This window comes from Canis aureus, chromosome 10 (assembly GCF_053574225.1).
Source record: "Canis aureus isolate CA01 chromosome 10, VMU_Caureus_v.1.0, whole genome shotgun sequence".
NCBI lineage: Eukaryota > Metazoa > Chordata > Mammalia > Carnivora > Canidae > Canis > Canis aureus.
In genome coordinates this window covers 9782377-9805028 of record NC_135620.1, presented here as the reverse complement: position 1 = coordinate 9805028, position 22652 = coordinate 9782377, and the positions used below count along the sequence as shown (strand labels likewise).

The window sequence follows — 22652 nt, the reverse complement described above, 5'->3', positions numbered from 1 at the left end:
AGTACTCTAGAGAGTAAAACATTATCGGAAGAGCACAATTTTAGCCCAGCTTTAACTGAATGGCTTTGCACAAAGAGTACTTAAATCCCCATGATGTTCCCACTGGCCAGATACAGGGCAGCCGGAGCACCATCAATCCCTTACAAAAGCACATTTGAAGGAGTTTCCATGGACTCTGACAGGAGTGTGAAAACGTGTAAAAAAAAAAAAAAAGGATAAAGCCAAATCCCCCTCCATGCTCAGTGGCCGGCCAGTGCCAATCCAGCAGGTCTTACCTAAAGCAGAGCTACTAAGGTGCTATCTCTGGGGTGCCCAGAAGTCTCCCCAGCCCCAAATTAGCCAGATAGAGCTACAGGAAATACTCTTATTATAGAAGAAGGACTTTTGGCAAAATTTTCCCTATTTCCTGTTGTACCATCAGGTTCTCTGAAAAACATAAGTGCCTCTTAAGGCCTGTGGATGACTGACACACCTAAGCATATAAGCGAATCTTTGTTCCTTCTTGAGAAGGGGGTAGGGGGGAGCAGGGATGCAGAAATTAAGACCATGAGTGTGGGGAGGCTTGGAATGGGTGGGAACACAAGCTTGTCTTGTTCCAGATTCCACCCTGGTCCCTACCTCCAATCAGCCTAACTCAGAGAAAAGGCCAAGAAGAGTGAATATACCCAGCAGACAACTGGCAAGGCAGGTGTGGGCATTGCAAATGCTGAAGGTTTCTTGTTTTTAGTGACGCAAATTATTATTTTTTTAAATGTAAAATACTCAGAACTGTTTTGAATGAGATTTCCATCCCTGCTTCTCTGAATTGATTCACTCTCTAAAGGTCATGAACCAAAGGAATGATATTTGTGAGACCATCATTTCTTTAGAAGGATTTCTAATTTGTGGGTAAAAGTTAGAGTGGCCCACTTACCTCAGTGACCACCTGTCATCTAAGGTAAAGAGCTAAAATCTACTCAGAAACAAAATTACAATAACATCTGACATCTCTGAGGCAGAGCCAATATATCAATGAGAGCTCAAGTTTGCTGATTCATAGCCCAGTGGTAGCCTTAGGACAGAATCCAGCTACACACGGTTTTCTTGGGCCAGATAAGTTTTTTGTTTTTCATCTGAACTCCAATGCCTGCCTGGGGATGGGACCTGTTCTCTCCAAGTCAGCCCCAGGCATCATGCTTTCCAACTGTTCATAGAAAACAGTTATTTCCACCTTCGTGTTTCTTACCTGGTTCTTGTAGACATTTGAGCTCGGGACCACTGGTTTATACGGACTAATAAAAACATGAACAAAGGGCGCCTAGGTGGCTCATTGGTTGAGCGTCTGCCTTCAGCTCAGGGCGTGATCCTGGGGTTCTGGGATCGAGTCCCGCATCAGGCTCCCTACAGGGAGCCTGCTTCTCCCTCTGCCTATGTCTCCGCCTCTATGTTTCTCCTGAATATATGGATGGAATCTTTAAAAAACAAAAACAAAAACAAAAACCCACACAAACAAACAACCTCTCTCCTATCACGGTAGAGCTCCAGAGTCAACCGTTTCCAAGCACCACACGTGTGGGTAATTGAGCAACAAGAGCATTAAACACCGATAAAGCACAACAGTATGCAATATCACTTGTAATCAGACTCTTAAAACAGGAGACCAAAAACACAGCAGGGCTCGCCCATCCCAAGATAAGCCATGAGACCACAGCTTTGAAACCACTTTTGAACACAAGTATCTGCCAGCAACAGCAGTCTCCATCTGATCTCACCCCATGTACACGGTTCCTGCGAGACCCCTGACATCTGGAACGTCACGGAACACAAGCCTGGCAGCCAGCATCCAAGCCAGGCTTGGCACAGCAAACAACCCCTCTATTCAGTGAGCTGTGGCTATGCTGCAGAATCTGTAGTATCCAACTAACACCACACAAGTTGGAGCCATTCACATCCAGCCCTCAGCCAGTTGAGCTGCTTAGTAGCTCTTTAAGACATCTGTAGCACACAACGCAGAAACTGTGCCATCATCTATCTGTCCATAGACGATTTAAGTCCCCTACCCTTGACCCCACCACAGCTCCACATGACGCCTCCCATCACATCCAGCACAGAAGCCCAAAACCAGAAAGCCAGTGCTTCAGGGAAGCTTTTGAAGTCTTCTTGTTCAATCTCCTTATTCCTCAGACTTGTTCATCAATGAGAAATTAGGCCCAGAAAGGGTTTTTGATTCTTTTTTTTTTAAGATTTTATTTATTCATGAGAGACACGGAGAGAGAGGCAGGGACATACGCAGAGGGAGAAGCAGGCTCTCTGGGGGGAGCCCAATGCGGGACTCGATCCCAGGACCCCTGGTATCATGCCCTGAGCCCAAGGCAGATGCTCAACCACAGAACCACCCAGGTGCCCCAGGCCCAGGAAGTTGATAGGATCGATGTGTCCAGAGCTCATCATGCAAGTGTTCTAAGTAAGATGCACTAGAACCTACATCTCTAAGACCTCCTCTGTGGAGGTGAACTCTCTGTGACATAGCATCGCACCTTTAAAGGCACCCACATCCTTCTGCAGCCTCACCCAGTGTCTTAGACTTGATTTCCATGACCCTCATGTGCAGTCTGGCTCCTCTCTATAAAACATAAAGGTATTCTTAACAGGAACAAATGGCCTTATTACATTGTTCTAAATGAAAAATTACATTTGACTTCAGTGTTTTGTGGGGACATATAATTACCATAGATGGAAGGGCTGCCTGTAATTAATTTTCTCTAATTCTTATTCTCATTGTGCAGCGCTTACCAGACCAGGTCTATGATACCTTGGGGATGCTTTATTGACTTCTGAGAATCTCTCTTTCTGATCTGCCGGCTGTTGTGGTTCATGGAGGGTATGCCCTCATCTTCCCTGATAGTATCCGTGTCACAGTCACGGAGGCCAGGGGTGCTGGTAATCCAATAGGCAAGGCTCCATTCACTGTATTATTAAACCATAGCCAGTCACCACATAAGAAGCAACAGGGGGAAAAAATCCCCAAAAAACACAGTGAAAGGAAGTCTGTTTAATAGACACCATGGCCCACTCAATGTCACTTCCATCACCCCTCCCTAAGGAGCAGGATACTCTTTGAGGCAGACACTAAGCCCATCCCCAGCTCTCAGGTTTACCCTGACCCACTACAAGTCGCTCTTGGTCATTCTATACCCCGTGCCATACAGTGACTAGTTTAGACAACCCAAGCCTACACCCCTCAACACCACATTCTACAGCCAATCAACTGGCTTAAGATGGGGCAATGAGGCTTGAGAAGTTTGCTGGAGGCTTCTGGAAAAGGTCACTGTCTCCTCTGATGGAACTGCCAGAAACCAGTTCTTTCTCTCCTCCTGGAGAGCGCATTATGCATATGAAGTAAGAATTACTGCAGACGTTTAACCACTGTGAGAGAAGCTAACTGAGAATCACACTCAACCACAGAGGGCAGATTGGAAAGAAAATGGGTTCTTGACATCACGGTGCGGCTGAACCAAATCTCGTTCCAGTTAGGCAAGCTAATAAAAAATTCTCTTTTGGATGAGCTAATCTAAACTGGGGTTTCTCTTTCTTGCATAATAGGAGCCATAACTGATATACTATTCTGGACAGCTAATGAGGAGCATGCCTGAGGACTTCTAATCTTGTTGCCTAACCACGTGCCCAGCCCCTAAAGGAAAGTGGGCGAAGGAGCCCCAGAATACACAGATGACTGATACTTTCTCCCCCATTTTCTCAAGCTGGCTGCCTCACAAAGGCCAGAGCACAGCCCAGAAAGCCCCTCTCCTGCAGAGCCAAGTCTTGTCCATCTGATTGCAGGAGGAGTCAAGCACAGAGACCCAAGGGTGGGGTGTTGATGCTTAGAAACCTTAGTTACACAGACGGGGAAGAGAATCTGAGAGGCAGGACCTGGGTCTTCCACACCCAGTATGGTGCTGCCCCATCATCTCTGATGATGGACCTCTGATATGGGGCCTCCCAATGGACCCAATAGGGAAACATCCTTGCCACAAGCTGGGGGCTGCCTTCCTTGCAAAAAGAGCAAGACTGGGGATGCCTGGGTGGCTCAGTGGGTGAGTGTCTGCCTTCGGCTCAGGTCATGATCCCAGGGTCCTGGGATTGAGTCCCACATTGGACTCCCTGCCCCTGCAGCCTGCTTCTCCCTCTGCCTGGGTCTCTGCTTCTCTCTTTCTGTGTCTCTCATGAATAAATAAGTAAACACTTTAAAAAAGAAAAAGAAAAAAGAACAAGACTTAAAGTAGGAAAAAGTAAAAGCATCCCCAGTTGCACCCACTCTCCCAAAGACCCAAACCAAAGGACCCCAGGGAATGGTGCCCTCGGGCTCCAGAGATAAACGAAGAGCTTAGCAGCTGAAGGGACTATGGATTCCCAAGGATGCAAATCAGTGCTGATCCTGACAGCTGGAGGCAGTGGGATTTCAGAGCCCATTTAAAAAAAAAAAAAAAAAAAAAAAAAAACATAGACAAATGGACACATGAAATTATCTTGGTTGGCAAAAAATTCAAGAAAAAAAGAAAAAAGAGAAAGTACTACACAAACAAATGTACATGCCAAATAAGATGACGTAAACCTCACATTGCCTATACTGGGAGCTTTGCTTTGGAAGAGTGGGAAGGAAGGAGCAAGAGGGTGAGAGTCATGAGTTAGTTTTCTCCTTTGGATGGGACTGACCTGGTGCCAGTACCTCCTGTTACTCTGTCCACAGGATCCAGGCTGTGGCTGTGATGGAGAGGGGATGATGTGGGTTCTCCTCTATTTTTGGCACTAGTCTGACCTTTGTCAGAAGGTGAGATTAGAGGGTTTGGCCTATGTCCAGAGGATAGTGGTCATAAGAACTAAAGAAGGTGGAAGGGAAGGGGTGCTTGAATGGGCTTACAGCAAAACAAGAAGACGAAGAATGTTGGGCAAAACTGTCCAGGTCCAGCTGCATTCGGTGACAACCAGTGGCTCCTCATCCCATGATCCTATTTTCAAATTCTTTTTTTTAAAAAAGATTTTTATTTATTTATCTGAGAGAGAGAGAAAGAGGGAGGAAGAGGGAGAGGGAATCCCAAGCAGACTCCCCACTGAGCATGGAGCCTGACATGGGGCTCAATCCCATGATCCCCAGATCAAGTCCTGAGCCAAAATCAAGAGTTCCGATGTTTAACCGAGTCACCCAGGTGGCCCTCGTTTCAAATTCACTTTAAATAATTTCTATTCTTCAATTGTACTAACTCTCATGACAAAAACTGTGATCCAACCCCGTAAGATGTAAAAATCTCATATTCACTATATCCAAGTAACTGCAAAATGAACGTAGGGAGCCTTGAGGAGATTGTAGGTTTAGGGGTTTAACGGCGGGCAAAACCCAAAGGATTTATCTCTATACCAAAACTAAGGAAGGCCATACTTGGCAGTGTAGTCCTCTGAGATAAGGGGTCTGCTTGTTCCCATGTTTGCCGTGGCCACACCGAGGGAAGGACCAGGGTGACCCGTGCTGACACACAGCAGCTGGAGGAGCCACACGCCTGGCTAATTCAAGACCCCTGCTCTTGGAAGCCAGAGCCTGCGTGTGGTCACACATCCCCTCCGAGGCAGGCTAGGGTGGCAGGAAGAAAACAGGGGTAGGAGGCATGGTTCCCCCCATCCCAACTCTGACACTCTGATGCTAAATAACCACAGACACCCGACTTGATTTCTTTGTCCTGAGTTTCATTTGTCAAAGGAGAAAATTGGGCTACATGGAATGGCTTCTCATCTCATGTCCAGGAAAAGTCAAATTCCTTATAATTGTCCTCATGGCCCAAGCTGAATTGGCCCCTTTCTATCTCTCAGGCTCGTCTTTCAAGTGATAAGCTCCCTGGTGCTTTCGGGAACACGCGAGGACCGTTCCCACCCCTGGGGCCTTTGTATCTGCTTGCCCTCTGCCTGGAATGTTCCTCCCCAGAATATTCACATGTCTGGCTTCCTCACACCTTTAGGAGAGACTACTGTCACATTCTCAGTGTGGACACACAACTGCAAATCCTCCCTCTGTTCCCACCATGTACAATAATCCTTTCCCCAATTTCAGATTAAAACAATTTTTTTCCTCCTTAGCACTTAACAGTACTTATTGGGTTATTGTCCATCTTTCCCACTGGAATGTTGGCACTCCAAGGGTAGGGATTTCTTTATTCTATTTCTTTATTGTTCCTCAGGAGCAGGGATCTCTATCCACTCTCTTCACTGGTGTATCCTCAGTAACTAAAAGAGAGCTGGATCCATAACAGGAATTCAGGAAGTTTTACTGAACAGATGCAGGCATGGATGGGGGCAAGGGAAGATGGGAGGGGTATGGCCTTCTACAGTGCCTTCCAGCTCTGAGGTCTGTGGGCCGTGGTGCCTCCGGTGGGAGGGCTATCCTCCGCCCCCATTGTACCTGGGTGGACGTTAGCTATAGCCAGGTGACACAAGCCAGCCCGGGGCCCGATGTGGTGCGCTTTCCCTGTGCTGTAGAACTTCTCACGTGCTCCTTCCTGCCATGCATACTTTGCGCTCCTCGCAACACCACAACCTCCAAGCATCGCCTGTGAAAAACGCTTTATGTTGGGATTCAGTTCAATTTTCTAGAGTCAAATTTAGCATCATTTGGGGGCACACAGTTGCATCCACCTCCTCTCTCTGATTCTTCATTTAAAATTCCTGGGGAAGGGACACCTGGGTGGCTCAGTGGTTGAGCATCTGCTCAGGGCGTGATCCTGGAGTCCTGGGATCTAGTCCTGCATCAGGCTTCCTGCATGGAGCCTGCTTCTCCCTCTGCTTGTGTCTCTGCCTCTCTACTGTGTCTCTCATGAATAAATAAATAAAATCTTTTAAAAAAATAAAAATTCCTGGGGAAAAGAGAAGTGAGAATCCCCCTCTGCCAGCACACCAGCCACACTCTTGATTGAACCTGAGGTGAGAAGAGAGCGGTGCATTTCGGCCAGCTCCACTAGATGGCAACATGGTCAGCGGGGATCCCCGCGTGAAATTCCCAGCAACACGCAAGAGCAGCTCCCACAGCCTCCGCTGGCCTCCTCCTCTATGCTTCCCCAGGGGGGTTCCTCTTCACCCGTAGCCTGGCTATTTTCAACCAATAATTTACAATGTGCTCTTATATGGTTCATGTTTACTCACTGAATACAACTAACTTAATCACTCTAGCCTTGGAAGCTTTAGTCTGCTTCTTCCTTCTGCTTAGGTGCGATACTTACTTCTCCTTTGATACTCTCCCCAAAAGTTTCCAGGAAACTTTCCCAACCAAACCTGGATAGATCCCAACTGCATATGTGCCGTGAGACACAGTCATAGGCCTATAACCATTTTTAAATATTTGATAGAATGTGCCTTTATACATTCATAAAGAAAGTAGAGAATCCCGTGCACAGCTCCGGGCATCTGGAGCACAAATGTCCACTTAACATAAATGATGTGCAGGTGACCATCTACCACACACAAAAAGAAGCCATGGCTCTAGGAAATTGCAGTGGCTGCCAAAGTTCAATTAATGGGCCAAGAAACTAAATATACTGATGCCTAGCTACTTCTTCCAATTTCTAATTCCCTCCTCATATTCAGTTTAAGCTCCAGAAAGTCCCTTTTTTTGAAAATGTTATTTATTTATTTGAGAGACAGAGTGAGTGAGAGAGAGAGAGCACATGAGCAGGGGCGGAGGGAGAGGAAGAAGTAGGCTCCTCGCTGAGCAGGGAGCCCGATGCAGGGGCTCAATCCCAGGACTCTGGAATCATGACCTGAGCTGAAAGCAGACGCCTAACTCACTGAGCCACCCAGGCACTCTGCCAAAATGTCTTTTGAGCAGAAAAATGTTAAATGAACTTCAGCAAATATTGGGCATAGACTTGAACAAGTGTGCAACTACCTATATAACCTTAAGGGCTATGTAGATTGTTCTATTTCAATGCCAAAAAGTTTTCCAATTTACCTCAAAAATAAAATTAAGGGGCACCTGTGTAGCTCAGTCAGTTAAGTGTCTGCCTTGGGCTTAGGTTGTGATCCCAGGGTCCTGGGAGGAAGCCCCATGAGGGGCTCTCTGCTCCATGGGGAGTCTGCTTCTCCCTCTCCCTCTGCCTGCCGTTCCCCCTGCTTGTGCTGTGTCAAATAAATACGTAAAATCTTAATAAAATAAAATGAAGTCTACTTGTAGAAGCATTAACTATGGCTGAAAACAAGCCCAAGATGTGCTTTTAAAATACAAAAGCCCATATACACGTTGGGTAAAATTGCTTTTTGGCTTAGGGAGAATGGTAGCCACAATAATTTTCTGATAAACATCTACACAACAGGAGAATAGAAATAAATACCCTGGTATTTGCAGGTCATTGCCCAACACACTGGGAGCCAGAGACTGCTTACAGTTAACAAATACATGGAAAATGTAAAAAGGAGAAACTATAAGTGAAAAAGCTACCCAATCTTCTCGGAGTCCCATTTCTGAAGCATTTCCATCCTTCATTTGTTTACAGAGGAAACCATCTACATGCAAACTTTAGATGCCCATTCTCCACCCACAATATTCATACTTCCCTCAGCTTAACACCAGATCCCCACAGCCAGTCACAGAGAAAGAAAAGCAGTGATTTGTTTGACATAACCACTTTAAAGCCGCGACCGAATGTTATTCCCTTGCACACAGCAGCACCATGTTACTGAGTCATCCGAACATTCCGCCAGATTCCGACACACTACACCCAAGCTAGTCGGAGGGCAGTTTTAACTCACCTAGTTTCAGCATTTTCCCCCTGTCCTCAGTCAGAAGGACAGCTTCACGGTGTCTTGGTTGTCACGTGGAGGAACATACACAGCCACTCTGCTCATACGGATCCTATGGTAACCGATTCACCTTCAGGAAGGATCACCCTTCCCCAAGAATAATTCCCAAGAATTTACACCATCCTTTAAAAAGGAAAAACTCCACCGTACGCTTACCAAACGCACAGAAGACACTGGTCAATAAGAGTCACTTTAAAAGTTGTCTTGCTTGTTATTCTGGGAGCTGGGTTTCGTCACCTGTAGTGGAATGCATTCTGCAGCCTTTAATTGTGAATCCAGAGAGGTCCCCACATTCACAGCAGGGACGGACTGGTTGTTGCCTGCACTTGCTGCCCATAAATGAGGGCTACACAGAAACACAGGGATTACCTGTGATAGGCGGACAGGAGATGTTTTCAAAATCAAGTAGAAACAGGAAGTCTTAACGTTTCAACATGCTAGAAAAGAGGAGCCGATACTTAAAAAAAAAAAAAAAAAAAAAAAGGAGCAGCTCCAATCATAGATGCCAGGCAAAAAAAAAAAAAAAAAAAAAATTCAAAAAAAGCTCTTCATTCCTACCTGGCCTGTATAAACATGAATGTCTATTAAAAGGTACTACTGCTTAGAGGTATTCTTGTTCTCAGCAGACATAGAGAACGGAGTTTGGACAATGTTGTGACTCAAGACCATTAGTCTTTTACTTTTGAAAAGAGTGTAAGGCCTTTCTAAAGAATGGTGTGTGACTGTATTCGGGCACACACAACACACACACACGTACGTACAGAAAGATATATGCATATATACTATTAGTCTCTTCAGAAGCTTACTGATTTACCTGAGCATTTGGCAGTCATCACTACCCACTGGGCAAGATTCTACTGGTCCTGCAAGGCCTGCTTCCAAGTACGCCACCTCTGTGAACACTTTGAGCATTCCAACCAGCTATGTAGGATCTCAACTTCTTCCTTTGACCCCCATGGCACCTCACTTGAACATCCTTGGTAAGATTTCCTGGGTACCTCTCACAGGTGTCTGTGAATTATCTTTAGTGGCCTGTCTGTTTCAGCCCCAAACATGCTAACTTCCTAGATTTTATTTTTATCCTCCATAGCAATGACACTGTCCTGAGGCTACCAGGTACTCAGCAAAAAAGATACCTAGTGGAATGCAATGGATAAATACTTGGGAGTCTGCTAGGTCTGGTTCATATTCCAGCTATGCCACTTCCTGGTTTTACAGAACTGCAAGTTACGTCACCTCTCTGAGCAATTTTATTCTCTGTCAAATGAGAATAACATCATCTACCCCATGGAATTGCTATCAGGATGTAAAGAGAACCACGTGAAGCAAGTAACACCTTGTCTGATGCACAGTGAGGGCTCAGAGAGCAAAGGGCATTACTGTTGACCTGAATTACAAACCAACCCGCCTACGACTAATTTGGGGAGGAGGCTGAAAGAGATACCAGATCCACATCAATGTACAAACACATTATCCATTTCTTATTTTCTTTAGCCTACGTTATCGTGTGACTAACTCGTGATAGCTTGAAGCTTACACCACAGAAACCATCCGTTTGCGTTCCTTAGGTTATCTCCCCACATTCTCACCAGCCCCTTCATGCTATGACTTCATCGGAGACCAAGGATCACAGGAGATGCCAAGAGCCTGCTCTCTTCTCCTTGGAAGTTCGAGATGCTGAACCACTAGGACTTTGCAAACTCTAACCCATTGGCAATTCTGAGCTCCACAGTGTAAAGAGCAGTGATGCCACATCTAAACAGAAGAACCGGTCTCTCACATTTCCTTAAAATGTGGTCTTGGTGGCAGCTGCATGGCTAGGTGGCTACCCAAGAACTGGTCTGTCCACTACAGCTGGAGAGGATGGAGTGGCACTGCGAAGCCAGGGGGAAAGGGGTGAATGGCCTCACAGAAAACAGCATGGTGGTGGAGCCCTCACATGTGCGCCGGACCTAGTGGCCCAGTGACCGAGGAATCTGTCCAGACTCAGCTCTGGGAGGCAGTTCATGTTCAGGAATGCACACACGGCTGTCTTTTCTGGGGAGCACAGCTCGGTAGCTGAAGCCAAGTGCTGCTCAGCACCCCACCACCCGCAGTCACCCGCTCGTGGCCACTGCTGCTGCTGCTGCTGGAAACGCTCTGGAATTTCATGGTGAGGCTAAATCACTGTCATTAGGCAAGTCTGGGTCCATCTCCCATGGTCTTTCTTCTCCATCGATCTGCAGCCATGTGACAGTGGCAGGCAGGACACCAGACTCTCCTCTTTGGTGTGCACATGCTTTAGGTTACCTAGCATCTCAGGGCAAGGCACTATCATCCAAATCATTTCACAATCCCCACACACCCAGGGGAAGTGGGTGGCGATCCCAGTTTCCACAGAGACTGGCGGAGCAGAAGAGGTTAAGCAGCAGAGCCAACAGGACTGCAAGCCCTACGCTCCCAGAACAATCCCCAGAGCGCGCACTCTCTCTCTCTGGCCTAGTTTCATCGACTGCGTGTTACATACCCCAAGAAAAATACTGCCCTGACACTTACCCACATCCTTATCTGCTGTGCATTCAACAAAATCACCACAATTGGGCAATTTGGGCCTGTGTGAGGAAGATACCTGCACCTGTTTACTTCATCTGATTTTTAGAGCCTTAGAGACAGAAGTGATGATGTCTACAAAACACCTTGACCTTCACGCCCTGGCATTTCCAGGACACTCCCTGGTCCCTAGGGTACGCTGCCATGGCCGCCAAGAAGAGAGGTCATCTCCCCTTTTGGCCCTTTCTGGACCTCCTCTGCTCTGCCTCCTCCAGCCACCTCCACTCTTTCAGTGGCCTCCTGAAAACCATGGCCCCCAACAGAGCCTCCTCCTCAGTTTGACTTGCTTTTCTGGGCTCGCTGCTCTTCTTCTAGGAGGAAGGAGTCAGACCCACCCTCTCACCCGAAGAGGCTTGGCACTGGCAGAGAAGCCCATGGTTCAAGCCTACCTAAGCGTGGGAAGATCTAGCTGACTGGTGTCAGGAACCGTGCATGATGCTCTCCCTGAAACCACTCGGTCCTCACTGGGACCTCGGGACATGGGCACCATGATCCCCAGGTTACAGGTGAGGAGTGTGAGCTCCCACACGTCATGCTCCTACTCAGTGCAGTGCCAGCATATGGACCCAGGTACACCCTGCTCTCAATCTGCTGGCTTTTCTCTCTGCATATCACATTTGTGCAAGTGTCCTTGGTTTACCAGACAGAAAGCACAAATAGGTCAGCGTCTAGAAAACAAAAAGAACACCCGGCAAGCCACCTTTCAAAGCCAGGAGAGCAGTGACCAAGACAGTGTGAGTTGGAGCCCTGAGGGTGGGGGCCGGCGCTGGCATCAGGGACAGGACCGGGGCCCGGAGGAGTGACTTCTTAAATCTGTTAAACGTCCGCTGCCATTCACAGCCTCCTCCACCCTGAAACAAGCTGCACAAAATACAAGTGTGAGATGGCAGGCCTTTCTATCACATCGTATGTGTCTCTATGTTTTAAGCATAAATTTTATAAAATGCTACTCAGAGCCCCTCCCTACTCCAAAAGACCATTTTTGTCTTTTCTTTTTTAAAATTCACATAACTTCAGTGTTGGCAAGACCTCTGATAGCGTCCAATCTTATTTCACAAGCAAGGGAAATGAAGCCACCCAAGGAAGCTGAAAGCCATGCCCCAAATCACACTGCTAGCTGGTTAGCGGAGCAGCTGCAGTGAGGCCTGGATCCCAGGACTCCAGAAGGAGTCTGTGTTCCTCAGATACAGGCTCCAAGCTCTCTTCACACCTGCACCACCAATGAAAACACTAAATCAGCATTTACAAGGCAAAAAAACAAAACAAAAAAACCCAAACTAAACACCAAGCGTCTGCTGCAATAAATATGCTGGCACTTGAATGTGGTTTACTTTCTGCTGAACTGAATATAAATGGAATCCTGACACCTTCTAGCATTCTTCCTTTGCAAACCTTCATGTGACACTGAGCACAAGCCCTAGCGATAAAATATTAAACTAATTAAACTTTCTACTTGCCAAGAAAAACTCCAATTGCACAGTCAATTTCTCTATAAATTTCTAGAATGTCTAGTTAATATGCAACATCTGATATTTCCCAAGCTGAATTCCTCAACATCCCTCCCCTGCCAAACCCGATCCTTTTGCTCTGAGTCTTAGACTCTCTGGCTTCCATCACCACCCTGCCCGTGATCACTGCGGATTCCTCTCAGTGCAGATGGTCGTCACTCATTCACCAAGTCCCACTGCTTTCCCCCTGTGCTTCTGCTGTTCTCATTTTCATCTGGAACTTGTGAAACCCTTTGCTTTAGAAGTGGCACAAGCTGCCTTCTTGAAAAGACAACTTTCCAGGGAAGGCCAGTAAGCAGTTCTCCTGGCCCTTCCTCCATTAGAGGACAGAGAGCTTTGTCATCATGCAATTTTACCCCTGTGGTTATTTTTAAACCTAAGATGAGAAAAAGAAAAAAAAAAAAAAACAACACATAACTTTCAGAAACTTCTCCACTTAGAGAGTAATCAGACACTATAGCATGTACTGAGTAAAGTTTCTCAGATTTTTCCCTTCAGTAAAAACACATAATCAGGTTTGACCGCTTGCAGGGAAAGCGCACTGTGTCACCCAGTGACATTTGTACTCAGAGTGCCGTGCTCATGCAGCCAACGCAGAGCCACCTGTCCTCCACCCCATCCTCCTCAGTCTCCAGACTGAACAAATTTACCCAATGGCAAGCTGATCCCAAACGAGTTCCTTCCACAAGTGACTGGGAACAGACACTGCCGGCGAACTGCCTCGCATCCCCTGGGTGGTGGTGGTGGGGGGTGCTGGAGACCCACTTGCCCGTCTCGCTGGGCAGCCCAATGAGAAGGGGACTGTGAGAGCCTGATTGCTGGCCCCCTCCTCTACCATCCCATCACCCGAAGCCCCTCAGGGCAAGGGAGGGCACATGAGCTGTTGTGATCTACCAAGTGCTCACTGATCCAGCGGAGGAGGGGACCCTAAATAAAACCACATGCCAGCTCCCACTCCGTCTCCCTGTGCTGCGTGGAAGCTGGCGTGTGGCAAGCTTGCACATGCAGCACAGGTAGCCTCCGCGGGACCGGTTTCCTCATCTGCGCTCCGCTGTCCCCTCACGGGCCACACAGAGTTCCTCCATTCATTGGACAGCGTCACCCCGTATCCACCCGGTCCCGAGGGCAGGTCAGCTACTGCCCGGGCGCTGCGAGCACAGTGCAAGGGACACACACGAGGCTGCCCAGCTAGGAAATTAACATTCGCGGCGGAAAGAGACAGCAACCAACAAGACGCATAAATAATTAAAGGACAGATGGTGAGAGGTGCCAGACTGGAAACGGACAGGAAGGGAGCGGGGCCGGAGTGCACTCTGGCGGAGGTGGCACGGGAGGAGTGTGCCAAGAGCCAGAGGGGGAACGGCAGGCCCGGCGGCGCGGCGGGAGGAGCAGGTGCTCCTGCCCAACCCAGGACAAGCTGAGCACGCTGTAGGGAATGGAGCAGAAAGGGGGCTGGTGGGGCTGCGTGTTGGAGGCACAGGCAAGGGTGTGAGAAGCAGATGGGAGTCAGGCAAAGGCCACAACAGATAGTGCCATATGGGACGTGGTGAGAGGTTTATATTATATGGTGGGGATGTAAAACGGGACAACCGTCTGGAAGGCAGAGTGGCAGTGAAGAGCAAAACCCAAAAACTCCACATGTCCTTTGAACCACTTCCAGGAACACGTCCAATGAAGCAGGGACAAGTGTGAGCAGCTGTAGTACAAGGGAGTTGTGTGGTGTTTGAATAACACCGGAGACTGAAGCAGCCCCAGTATCCGAATAGGGGACTGGCTAAGTGAATTACAGCACGTCCCTATAATACAGTCTCTGAAAATGATCGTGTCAAGTAATTAATAACATGAGAACTCTTCAGAAAGTCTCCAAAGCAATATATAAAAGAAATTTTATTAAGTACCATATAATTTTTGTAGAGAAAAACTAGAGGTGTATGGGAAAAGCCTAGAGTGATACAAACCTTTTTTTTTTCCCCTGGGTGGTGAAATTAAGGAGTACCATTCTCCCCCGTTTTCGGTTAAATAGTAGTTGATAAATACACTATACAAGCATGCTATATACTTTTGTAATACACAAAAAAAGGCTTTTAGAAACCTGTACGTAACAAGGAGACCTAGCAGGGTAGGTATCCTAGGAGATCACAAAAATAGAGGTGGCTGATCCAAAGATGGGCCAGGGGGATCTCCTGTCTTTTTAGGGAAACTTCAAAGCAAAACAGAAAAAAATCCTAAAAACTCCCTAGAACAGGGCAGGAAATGTGTCATTCCTTTTTTGCATCTCCCTCTGACTCAGCACTGACTGTTGGCCTTTCTAATCCTCCTCATGAAGAGGTTACAGATAGGAGTTTGATGAGGACGGCGATGGAGAAACCTCACCCAGGAGCTCCCAGCCCTGTGGGGGAAGTCTGAGACACTGGACCCGAATCTTCTAAAGGAAAAAACACTTCCCCGTTCTCCTTTAGATTCATGGCAGCAGGGGCCGAGCAAGTGTCCTGTATATTACGACAGGTTAAACATGATTAAGTTCTTGTCCGATCCTTTGAAATCAGATTGGTTGAAGATAAGACCCAAGCACACTGTTGTGTGCAAGCCTCCTTCCCAAACAGGTTTGAAAATTCAATAAACAGTTTAGACAAGTCCCAGCAAGTCTCAGGTATTCGGATCCTGGCTTACGCATGCCCAAGTTGAAACAATTGACTGCAGAGGCTCATGCTGCGACAACCAAGCTGCCTCCCTGCTCGCCACTGGGTCAGGAAGGTGGTTCCCTGCCTCTGCCTTGTTTGGCAGCCTCTGAAGCTCAGCACTCAAAGGCCATTCAAAGAGCACAGACTGCAAACAATTTGCTAGCAGATGCCCACATACTTCTCTTCCATTATTGTTTTTTGTTTTTTTTTTTAAATCCCCTGGAACCTACAGAGCTGAGGGAAGCCCACACATAGGACTATTCGACAAAACAGACATTTTTGACTCTGGAAATCTTTCAGTTTTTAAGGCAAGGTAAATCAGAACTGGACCACAATCTAGGGTTACTGCCTTCCCACATTTATTCAACAAATATTTGTGGAGGTCTTATTGTGCCCTGTGGTAGCCCTGAGGATTCATGATAAACGAGGGGCCAGAGCAGGTAGTTATGTGTGTGTCCTGGGGTGATGGGATGGGGGTATGGAAGGAGGGAGGCAGATACTTCCAAGAAATCCCAACAGGTACAGCCTGTTGAGAACAGGTTACTAAGGATCCTTCCTCTAATTGCTGTTTAAAAGTTAATACTTCAGGGCTGCCTGGGTGGCTCAGTTGGTTAAGTATCTGCTTTTGGCTCAGATCATGATCCCAGGGTCCTGGGATCGAGCCTGCATAGGGCTTCCTGCTCCAAGGCGAGTCTGTGCTCCTTCTCCCTTTGTCCCTCCCCCCACCTGTGCTCTCTCTCAAATAGATATTTAAAAAAAAAATAAGTAAAAAGGGACACCTAGGTGGCTCAGCGATTAAGCATCTGCCTTCAGCTCAGGGCGTGATCCTGGGGTCCCTGGATTGAGTCCTGTTTTTCCCTCTGCCTATGTCTCTGCCTCTCTCTCTCTGTGTCTCTCATGAATAAGTAAATAAAATCGTTAAAAAATAAGTAAAAGTTAAGATTTTATTAAAACTCCAATAAGGCATCTTAGGCAAGGAGTGACACAATCAGATGGGCGTTTTATGAAGAGCAATGATGGCACAGGAGCCAACAGAGTGGGAGTTGGGGGACATAGCATCTATCCTTGAAGCAACCTAGGTAAGAGGTGATGTGATGGTGGTAGCCTGGTCTTGGTTGGTGGCAGCAGACAGTGACAAGAAGTGTATAGGTTTCATAGCTATTAAAATTGGCAATATTGATCACAGTAGCAACAGAGGGGGCATAGGGACAAGGTAGAGGGAGATGCCTTGCAGGTTTCAGGATAGTCAACTGGATAATTCACTAGGAGGAAACTAGAAGAGAAGATAATTGAAATTGTCTGTGATTTATCCTGGTGCTGATGAACACTCTATAGTGGGACATGCACATCTAGAATGCTGACAAGAGATTGGGCCTGAAAAATAAATTTGGACGTCATTGCCATATAGGGAATCTGAAGTCCCAGGACCAGGTAGGATGACCAAGGAAGAGAGTGGAATCAGAACAGCAGAAAAGCCAAACCAAGCCCAACATTTAAAGGACCAAGAAGAGGGAGGGGAACTTCAAAGGAGATGGAAGAGAACAGAGAGAGAAGCAAGAAGAAAATCAGGAGAGTAGATCATCAAGGAAAATGGACAGGACTTGCTTTTAGATGAGCTGTGTAGCCCCAAGGGAAGGAGGAGGGAGATGCAAGAGGTGACCTAGGCTTTTAGCTTGAGAGCTGCGTCTCCAATGTGTTGATTGAGAAGGGCAAACCTAGGGGAGGAGCAGGTTTGGGGATAGGAGGGAGCCGGTGAAATCAAGGTACTTGTCCCCAGAGGAAGTGTAAAATAGACAACAGCATAATCGAGTGTGGCATTTGGGAAAGATATATCACATACATTAATTTGGGAATCATTAGCTGGTATTTGGTATTGATTCCATAGGATTCGATAAAATCACCTGGATTCTCAATCCTGGCCACACCTCAGTATAGTCAAGTAGCAAAAACAAACAAACGAAGCAACATTTTTAACAACTGATTTCCATGGTCTTCCCTGGGGATTCTGGATTAATTAAAGAGGACCTACTACCCCCACATTTTAGCAACCCAAAGCCAGGTGAAGAACCGCTGCCCCCAAGGATGGAGCTGGGGCACTTCAGCGTGTGGACAGCCTCCAAAGGAGAGGTTGCGGAGGTAGGTGGAAAGGTGTAAGCCAAGTCAAGAAGGCATTTTAAGAAGAGGGAGGGAAGGATGTTGCAGAATACCACTGAGGCTATGAGGATGGAGAAGCGGTTATGGGAATTATTAAAGAGGAGGTCTCTGGTGACTTTTTTTTTTAAGATTTTATTTATTTATTCATGAGAGACAGGGAGAGGCAGAGACGTAGGAGGAGAAGCAGGCTCCCCGAGGGGAACCTGATGTAGGACTCGATCCCAGGACCCTGGGATCACGACCTGAGCAAAGGCAGACACTCAACCACTGAGCCACCCAGGTGCCCATCTCTGGTGATCTTAATAGAAATGGTTTTGGAGAGTGGAGGGGTGACGAGGGGCACCAGGAAGGGGAGACTATGCTGAGATAACTCTTTTGGGGGTTCCATCACAGCGGAGAGCAGAGAAGTAGGGCAGGACCTGGCAGGCTTCTTCAGGTTGAGGAATTTTGTTTTTCATTTGCCTCTCAAGGCAGTTGATAAAAAGGTATGTCCTCATGCTGGTAAGGATGTTCCCACATGGAGAAAGAAGCCAATGTTGGAGAAGAGGAGGTGTAATTGCTCACAGGACTCACAGATGCTGGAGAGAAAAACTCATTAAGCAGCCTGAGCACTTGATTCTGAAATTCCCCTTCAAACGCTTGTGTCTCCACTCTTTACTTTTCAGGGGGTGTAAGAAGTCCTAAAAAATTCACAGAATGGCTACACTGGAAAGGAACTTAAAGATCATCTGGTCCTACATTCATTCCCAGGTCCGCTGTTCAAATCCCCATGTCCTGTCCCATTCATGGTCTTCCTGACAACTCCAATTGGAAGGGGATTCCCACACTTCTTCACTCCATCCACCCCTACCCTTCACCAACCCATGGTTCATGTACCCTTTGGACGCTCCCTGAAATGAGCTAGAGTCTGTTTTCCCATATTTCGATCCACCACCTTCAGGATACACAGAACATATCTGATTGCTCTTCTTTGTCTTTCAAATATTTTCCACTATGAACTCTTGTCCCATCCTTTTAATCCTTTATTCCCCAAACCAAATCAGTTCTTTTTACATGTTGGGACAAACAGGTCCCCATTCTAGGAAATATCTAGACAGGAGCTACCAATCCACCTATGTGGTCTTCAATATGTTAAAGGTCTAGACAAACATATTGAAATAAAAGTTATACCCATTTATACAAATAATGTACAACATCCCTCATTTCCAAGAAACAGAAACGTTTTCAGAATATTTGTACTTCCAAGATTTGGGCAGGATCTACTCAGTCCATAAACACTAATTTGTTGTTTTTTTTTTTTTAATTTTTTTTTAAAATTTATTTATGATAGTCACACACACAGAGAGAGAGAGAGAGAGGTAGAGACACAGGCAGAGGGAGAAGCAGGCTCCATGCACCGGGAGCCTGATGTGGGATTCGATCCTGGGTCTCCAGGATCACGCCCTGGGCCAAAGGCAGGCGCCAAACCGCTGCACCACCCAGGGATCCCGATAAACACTAATTTGATTCTCATCTTCCCTGTCTGACCTCAATCCCAGAGGACAATCCCCCCCAACTCAGACAAACACCCCCCCCCAAATACATATGCGCACTCATTCAACCCTCAGGTAAGAGAATATTTGACCAATTATTCTTAAGCACACCTGTTATTAAGCAAATCTTGTGTTGGTTCTCATGACAATTGAATTTGAGGAAAAAAATCTCTATACCATAAAAATGGATTAATTTCTTACATACTCCTACAACAAATCTTCAAAGGCAGAGTAAAAACTTGAATGTTTACATATGCAAAGAGAACTTTCAAAAATGCAATTATAAATTAAAAGCACAGCTACAAAAACCAGGTTTGGATTAGGAAGTCATTGCTAAAACTCAATGAAGAAACAGTATATGTTATTCTAACCTTTAAGTTTGGAATATTCATGCCAAGTATCACATGAGCTATTACTCTTCTACTCTTAATTTAAAACATTCCAACCAGTAGGTGTAAAAGGAACACAGCACTCAAGAGTATTGGCTTTAGTGCCTCAAGTTACATTAAACTAGGCTAAGCAATTTTTATAGATATAGTAATTAAGGCAAAATGCACATAGTGGGGCTTGAAATATTTACTGAATGAATAAACTGCATTACATAGGAGTCACAGTTTATGTAATAGGAAAAAAAAACAAGAGAAAGCTGAAAAACTCTCATAACCTCAGATTCATACACATGAATCGAATTCTATAACAAAAGGTTGATGTAGTTGACATAGAACATTCAAGGTACCCCTTGAAATCTCTTTAGAGGACCAAATTTAAAAAAAATGTCAATCAACTACCTGCATAAAAAGATTAATGAATTTAGAGCAATTTCAAGAGTCCTAACTATTCACTTTCATCAGTTTTTGGAAACACAGTTTTGAGTATTTGTAATATATGCATAGTTGGTATTAAAATTCACTGCCTCAACTAAACACTTTAAACTTCACAAGTGTATATGAACCCACAAACAATTTATTGATGGCACAGATCTTTTAGCGTGTCACACTCGGAAACCTGCATAGGTCCAGAGTAAGACAGAGTTCAAGAGATTAATGATACAATATAATAAACAGAAGTTAAAGTTAACCTGTTATAAAAGTATTACAGAATGACTCAAAATCAAAAACTACACTGTGCTAAAACTAAAAATGCCTTTCCTAGCCTCTTCTTCTCTAATCGAAAGAAAAGAAAAAGCAAAAGAATTCTTAACAGCACATAAAATCAGATTTTTTTCTTAAAGCCCGTGCATAACCATTTTCAAATGGTTTACTCCCTAACTTAAGAAAACTTCATATTAGAAAACAAGCAGCTCCCAAGCTTATTTTACATTTATTTATTTTGGCTAATTTCTATGGGTTTAATTTTCCTAACTTTGGTCTTCTTCCAAGTCATTCAAGAACAATCAACTTATGGAAGCACAGGAAGAGATTCTGCCCCAAAATTCAGAACAAGGAGGTGCACGAGCTATAAGCAGGGACCACGACTGCATCATTGAACCACCACGATGGCAGGCACCAGGCACAGGAGAGACTCAAGGGAGAGAGACACTTAAAAGCCATATTATCCCTTTCCTCATCTTGCTGGGAGGCCAAAAATGTAAACTTCTTTATGCTATGATTTCCTCACAATTGGCACATACATTGCCCTGGCAGAGCCTATATTTGAAGTCTGATTATTCTAGAGCATTGTCTCTCCACCTTAGTACTACTAACATTTTGAGGCCACAATTATTTGTCATGGTGGAGCTATCTGTCCTCTGCATTGTAAGATGTTAAGCAGCATCTACCCGCTAGATACCACTTAACACACCCTTCCCCTAGTTGTGACAACCAAAAATATCTCCAGATATTGCCAAATGTCCCCTGGGGTGGTGGGTGGAGCCAGGGAGGGGCAAACTGTTCTAGTTAAGAGCCATTGTTTTAAAGCACTGGTTCTTAGTTATACATTGGAAGCACATTTTTTTAGAAAATCAGAATTTTCTAAAATACTGATTTCAAGTCTTACCCTGAGAGATTCTGATTTAATTCATTTGAGCTAAGTCCTGGGCATCCGGAGTTTTGAAAGCCAGGAGATACTAATAGGCAGCCAAGTATGAGAATTTGTGCCCTAGAGTACATCGATGACACCAAGTAAGTCACTGACTCAATATAACGCAACACAAAAATGCCTTATATTCCCCCAAATTAGAATAGTCTTTATCTTGGTATGAGAGTCAACATGATGACAGTAAAAAGAAAAAAGCAGAGGAAACAGAAAAAAAGGTTGACTGTAGCTCTGAACACTGCAAACTTCTTTTCCCTTTTGATTGGACAGGAAGTAGAGCATAAAGATTTATCTGAATCCCTACACTGTCTCTCACAACACTCTACGGTGTGGGGGGTTTAGAAACCAAGCTTCACAGTAGGAAACACAGAACTATTTCTGCACAGGGTGGAAATGCCAGCTCTCCCATGAAGACAGCTTTGGAGCTGCCATCTCTTTAATGAGTGCCACTAAGCCAGGCTTGGAGAAATGCAGAGTTCGTTAAAAATAATACACAAACAATCTGTGGGCTGGGAAGAAACCCAGAGAACTCTCATGGGAGCTAACTCAAGCCCTTCCTGAGTGTGTGGATGGGGGGTGCTGTTCATCCTCACAGCAGATGACATGACCAGGGACCTACCTACCTGGAACTGACGGCAAAGCTGGACTCCTGTACAAAAGCTCCAAGGCCACAAACATAAAAATTTTTTCTTCAAAAAAAAAAAAAATTCTTTCTTCCTCAGTGTTACACCTCAACATCCTCTGCCAGCCTCCCCAGTCTGCTCAAAAACACTGGGCCTGGTTCCAACTTTTGTAAAGAATGGCATGCCACGGCCCCTAAGGGCACTGCTCCCCCAAGTGCCAGTCTGGCGATGTCAACCATGTGCCAGCCTACCAGTTGTGCTAACAGATTGACTGCTGTTTCTTTAATTAGGGGGAAAAAAAAAGTAGACACACACATGCAAACACATATGACAGGGATTCTTCTCCCAGTTCAGGAATAGTAATAATCAGCAAACGTTACTGAGGGCTTACTGTGCCTACAGTACTTTGCTAAGTGCCTCGCAGGCATTATCTCGCTGACTCCTGCCAGCGCTCTGCAGGAGATACTATCATTGTTCCTGTGCGATAGACGAGGTTCCTGAGGCTAAGGCAGTATAAGAAACTCACCCAAGGCAAAGCCAGGACCCATTTCTGTTGGACCCCAAAGCCCGTGCTCTTACCCACCGTACAACGCTGTCCCTCCTGGTTCTCCAAAAAGAACCCCAACCAGTGATGGAACTCTACCAACTGTGAATGTTTCAAGCTTTCAAAAACTTGGGTTAGTAATGCTAAGTTAGGAGGAAATTTTCCAAATATAG

The 22652-nt window shown here is 45.8% G+C and overlaps 1 protein-coding gene across 4 annotated transcripts in view; it reads right to left on the bottom strand.

Moving 5' to 3' along the window:
* The window catches only part of TNFAIP8 (TNF alpha induced protein 8), a 113788-nt gene that overhangs the window by 52562 nt on the left and 38574 nt on the right, over positions 1–22652 (bottom strand). The window contains exon 1 of one of the 4 annotated variants that reach the window (XM_077911323.1): positions 8764–9151. The exons of the other annotated variants lie outside the window; for them this stretch is intronic. Within the exon in view, the coding sequence (XP_077767449.1) occupies positions 8764–8776 (13 nt within the window). The 5' untranslated portion in view covers positions 8777–9151. Of the gene's footprint in view, positions 1–8763; positions 9152–22652 lie in introns of those variants that run through there. 4 annotated transcript variants of the gene reach the window in all.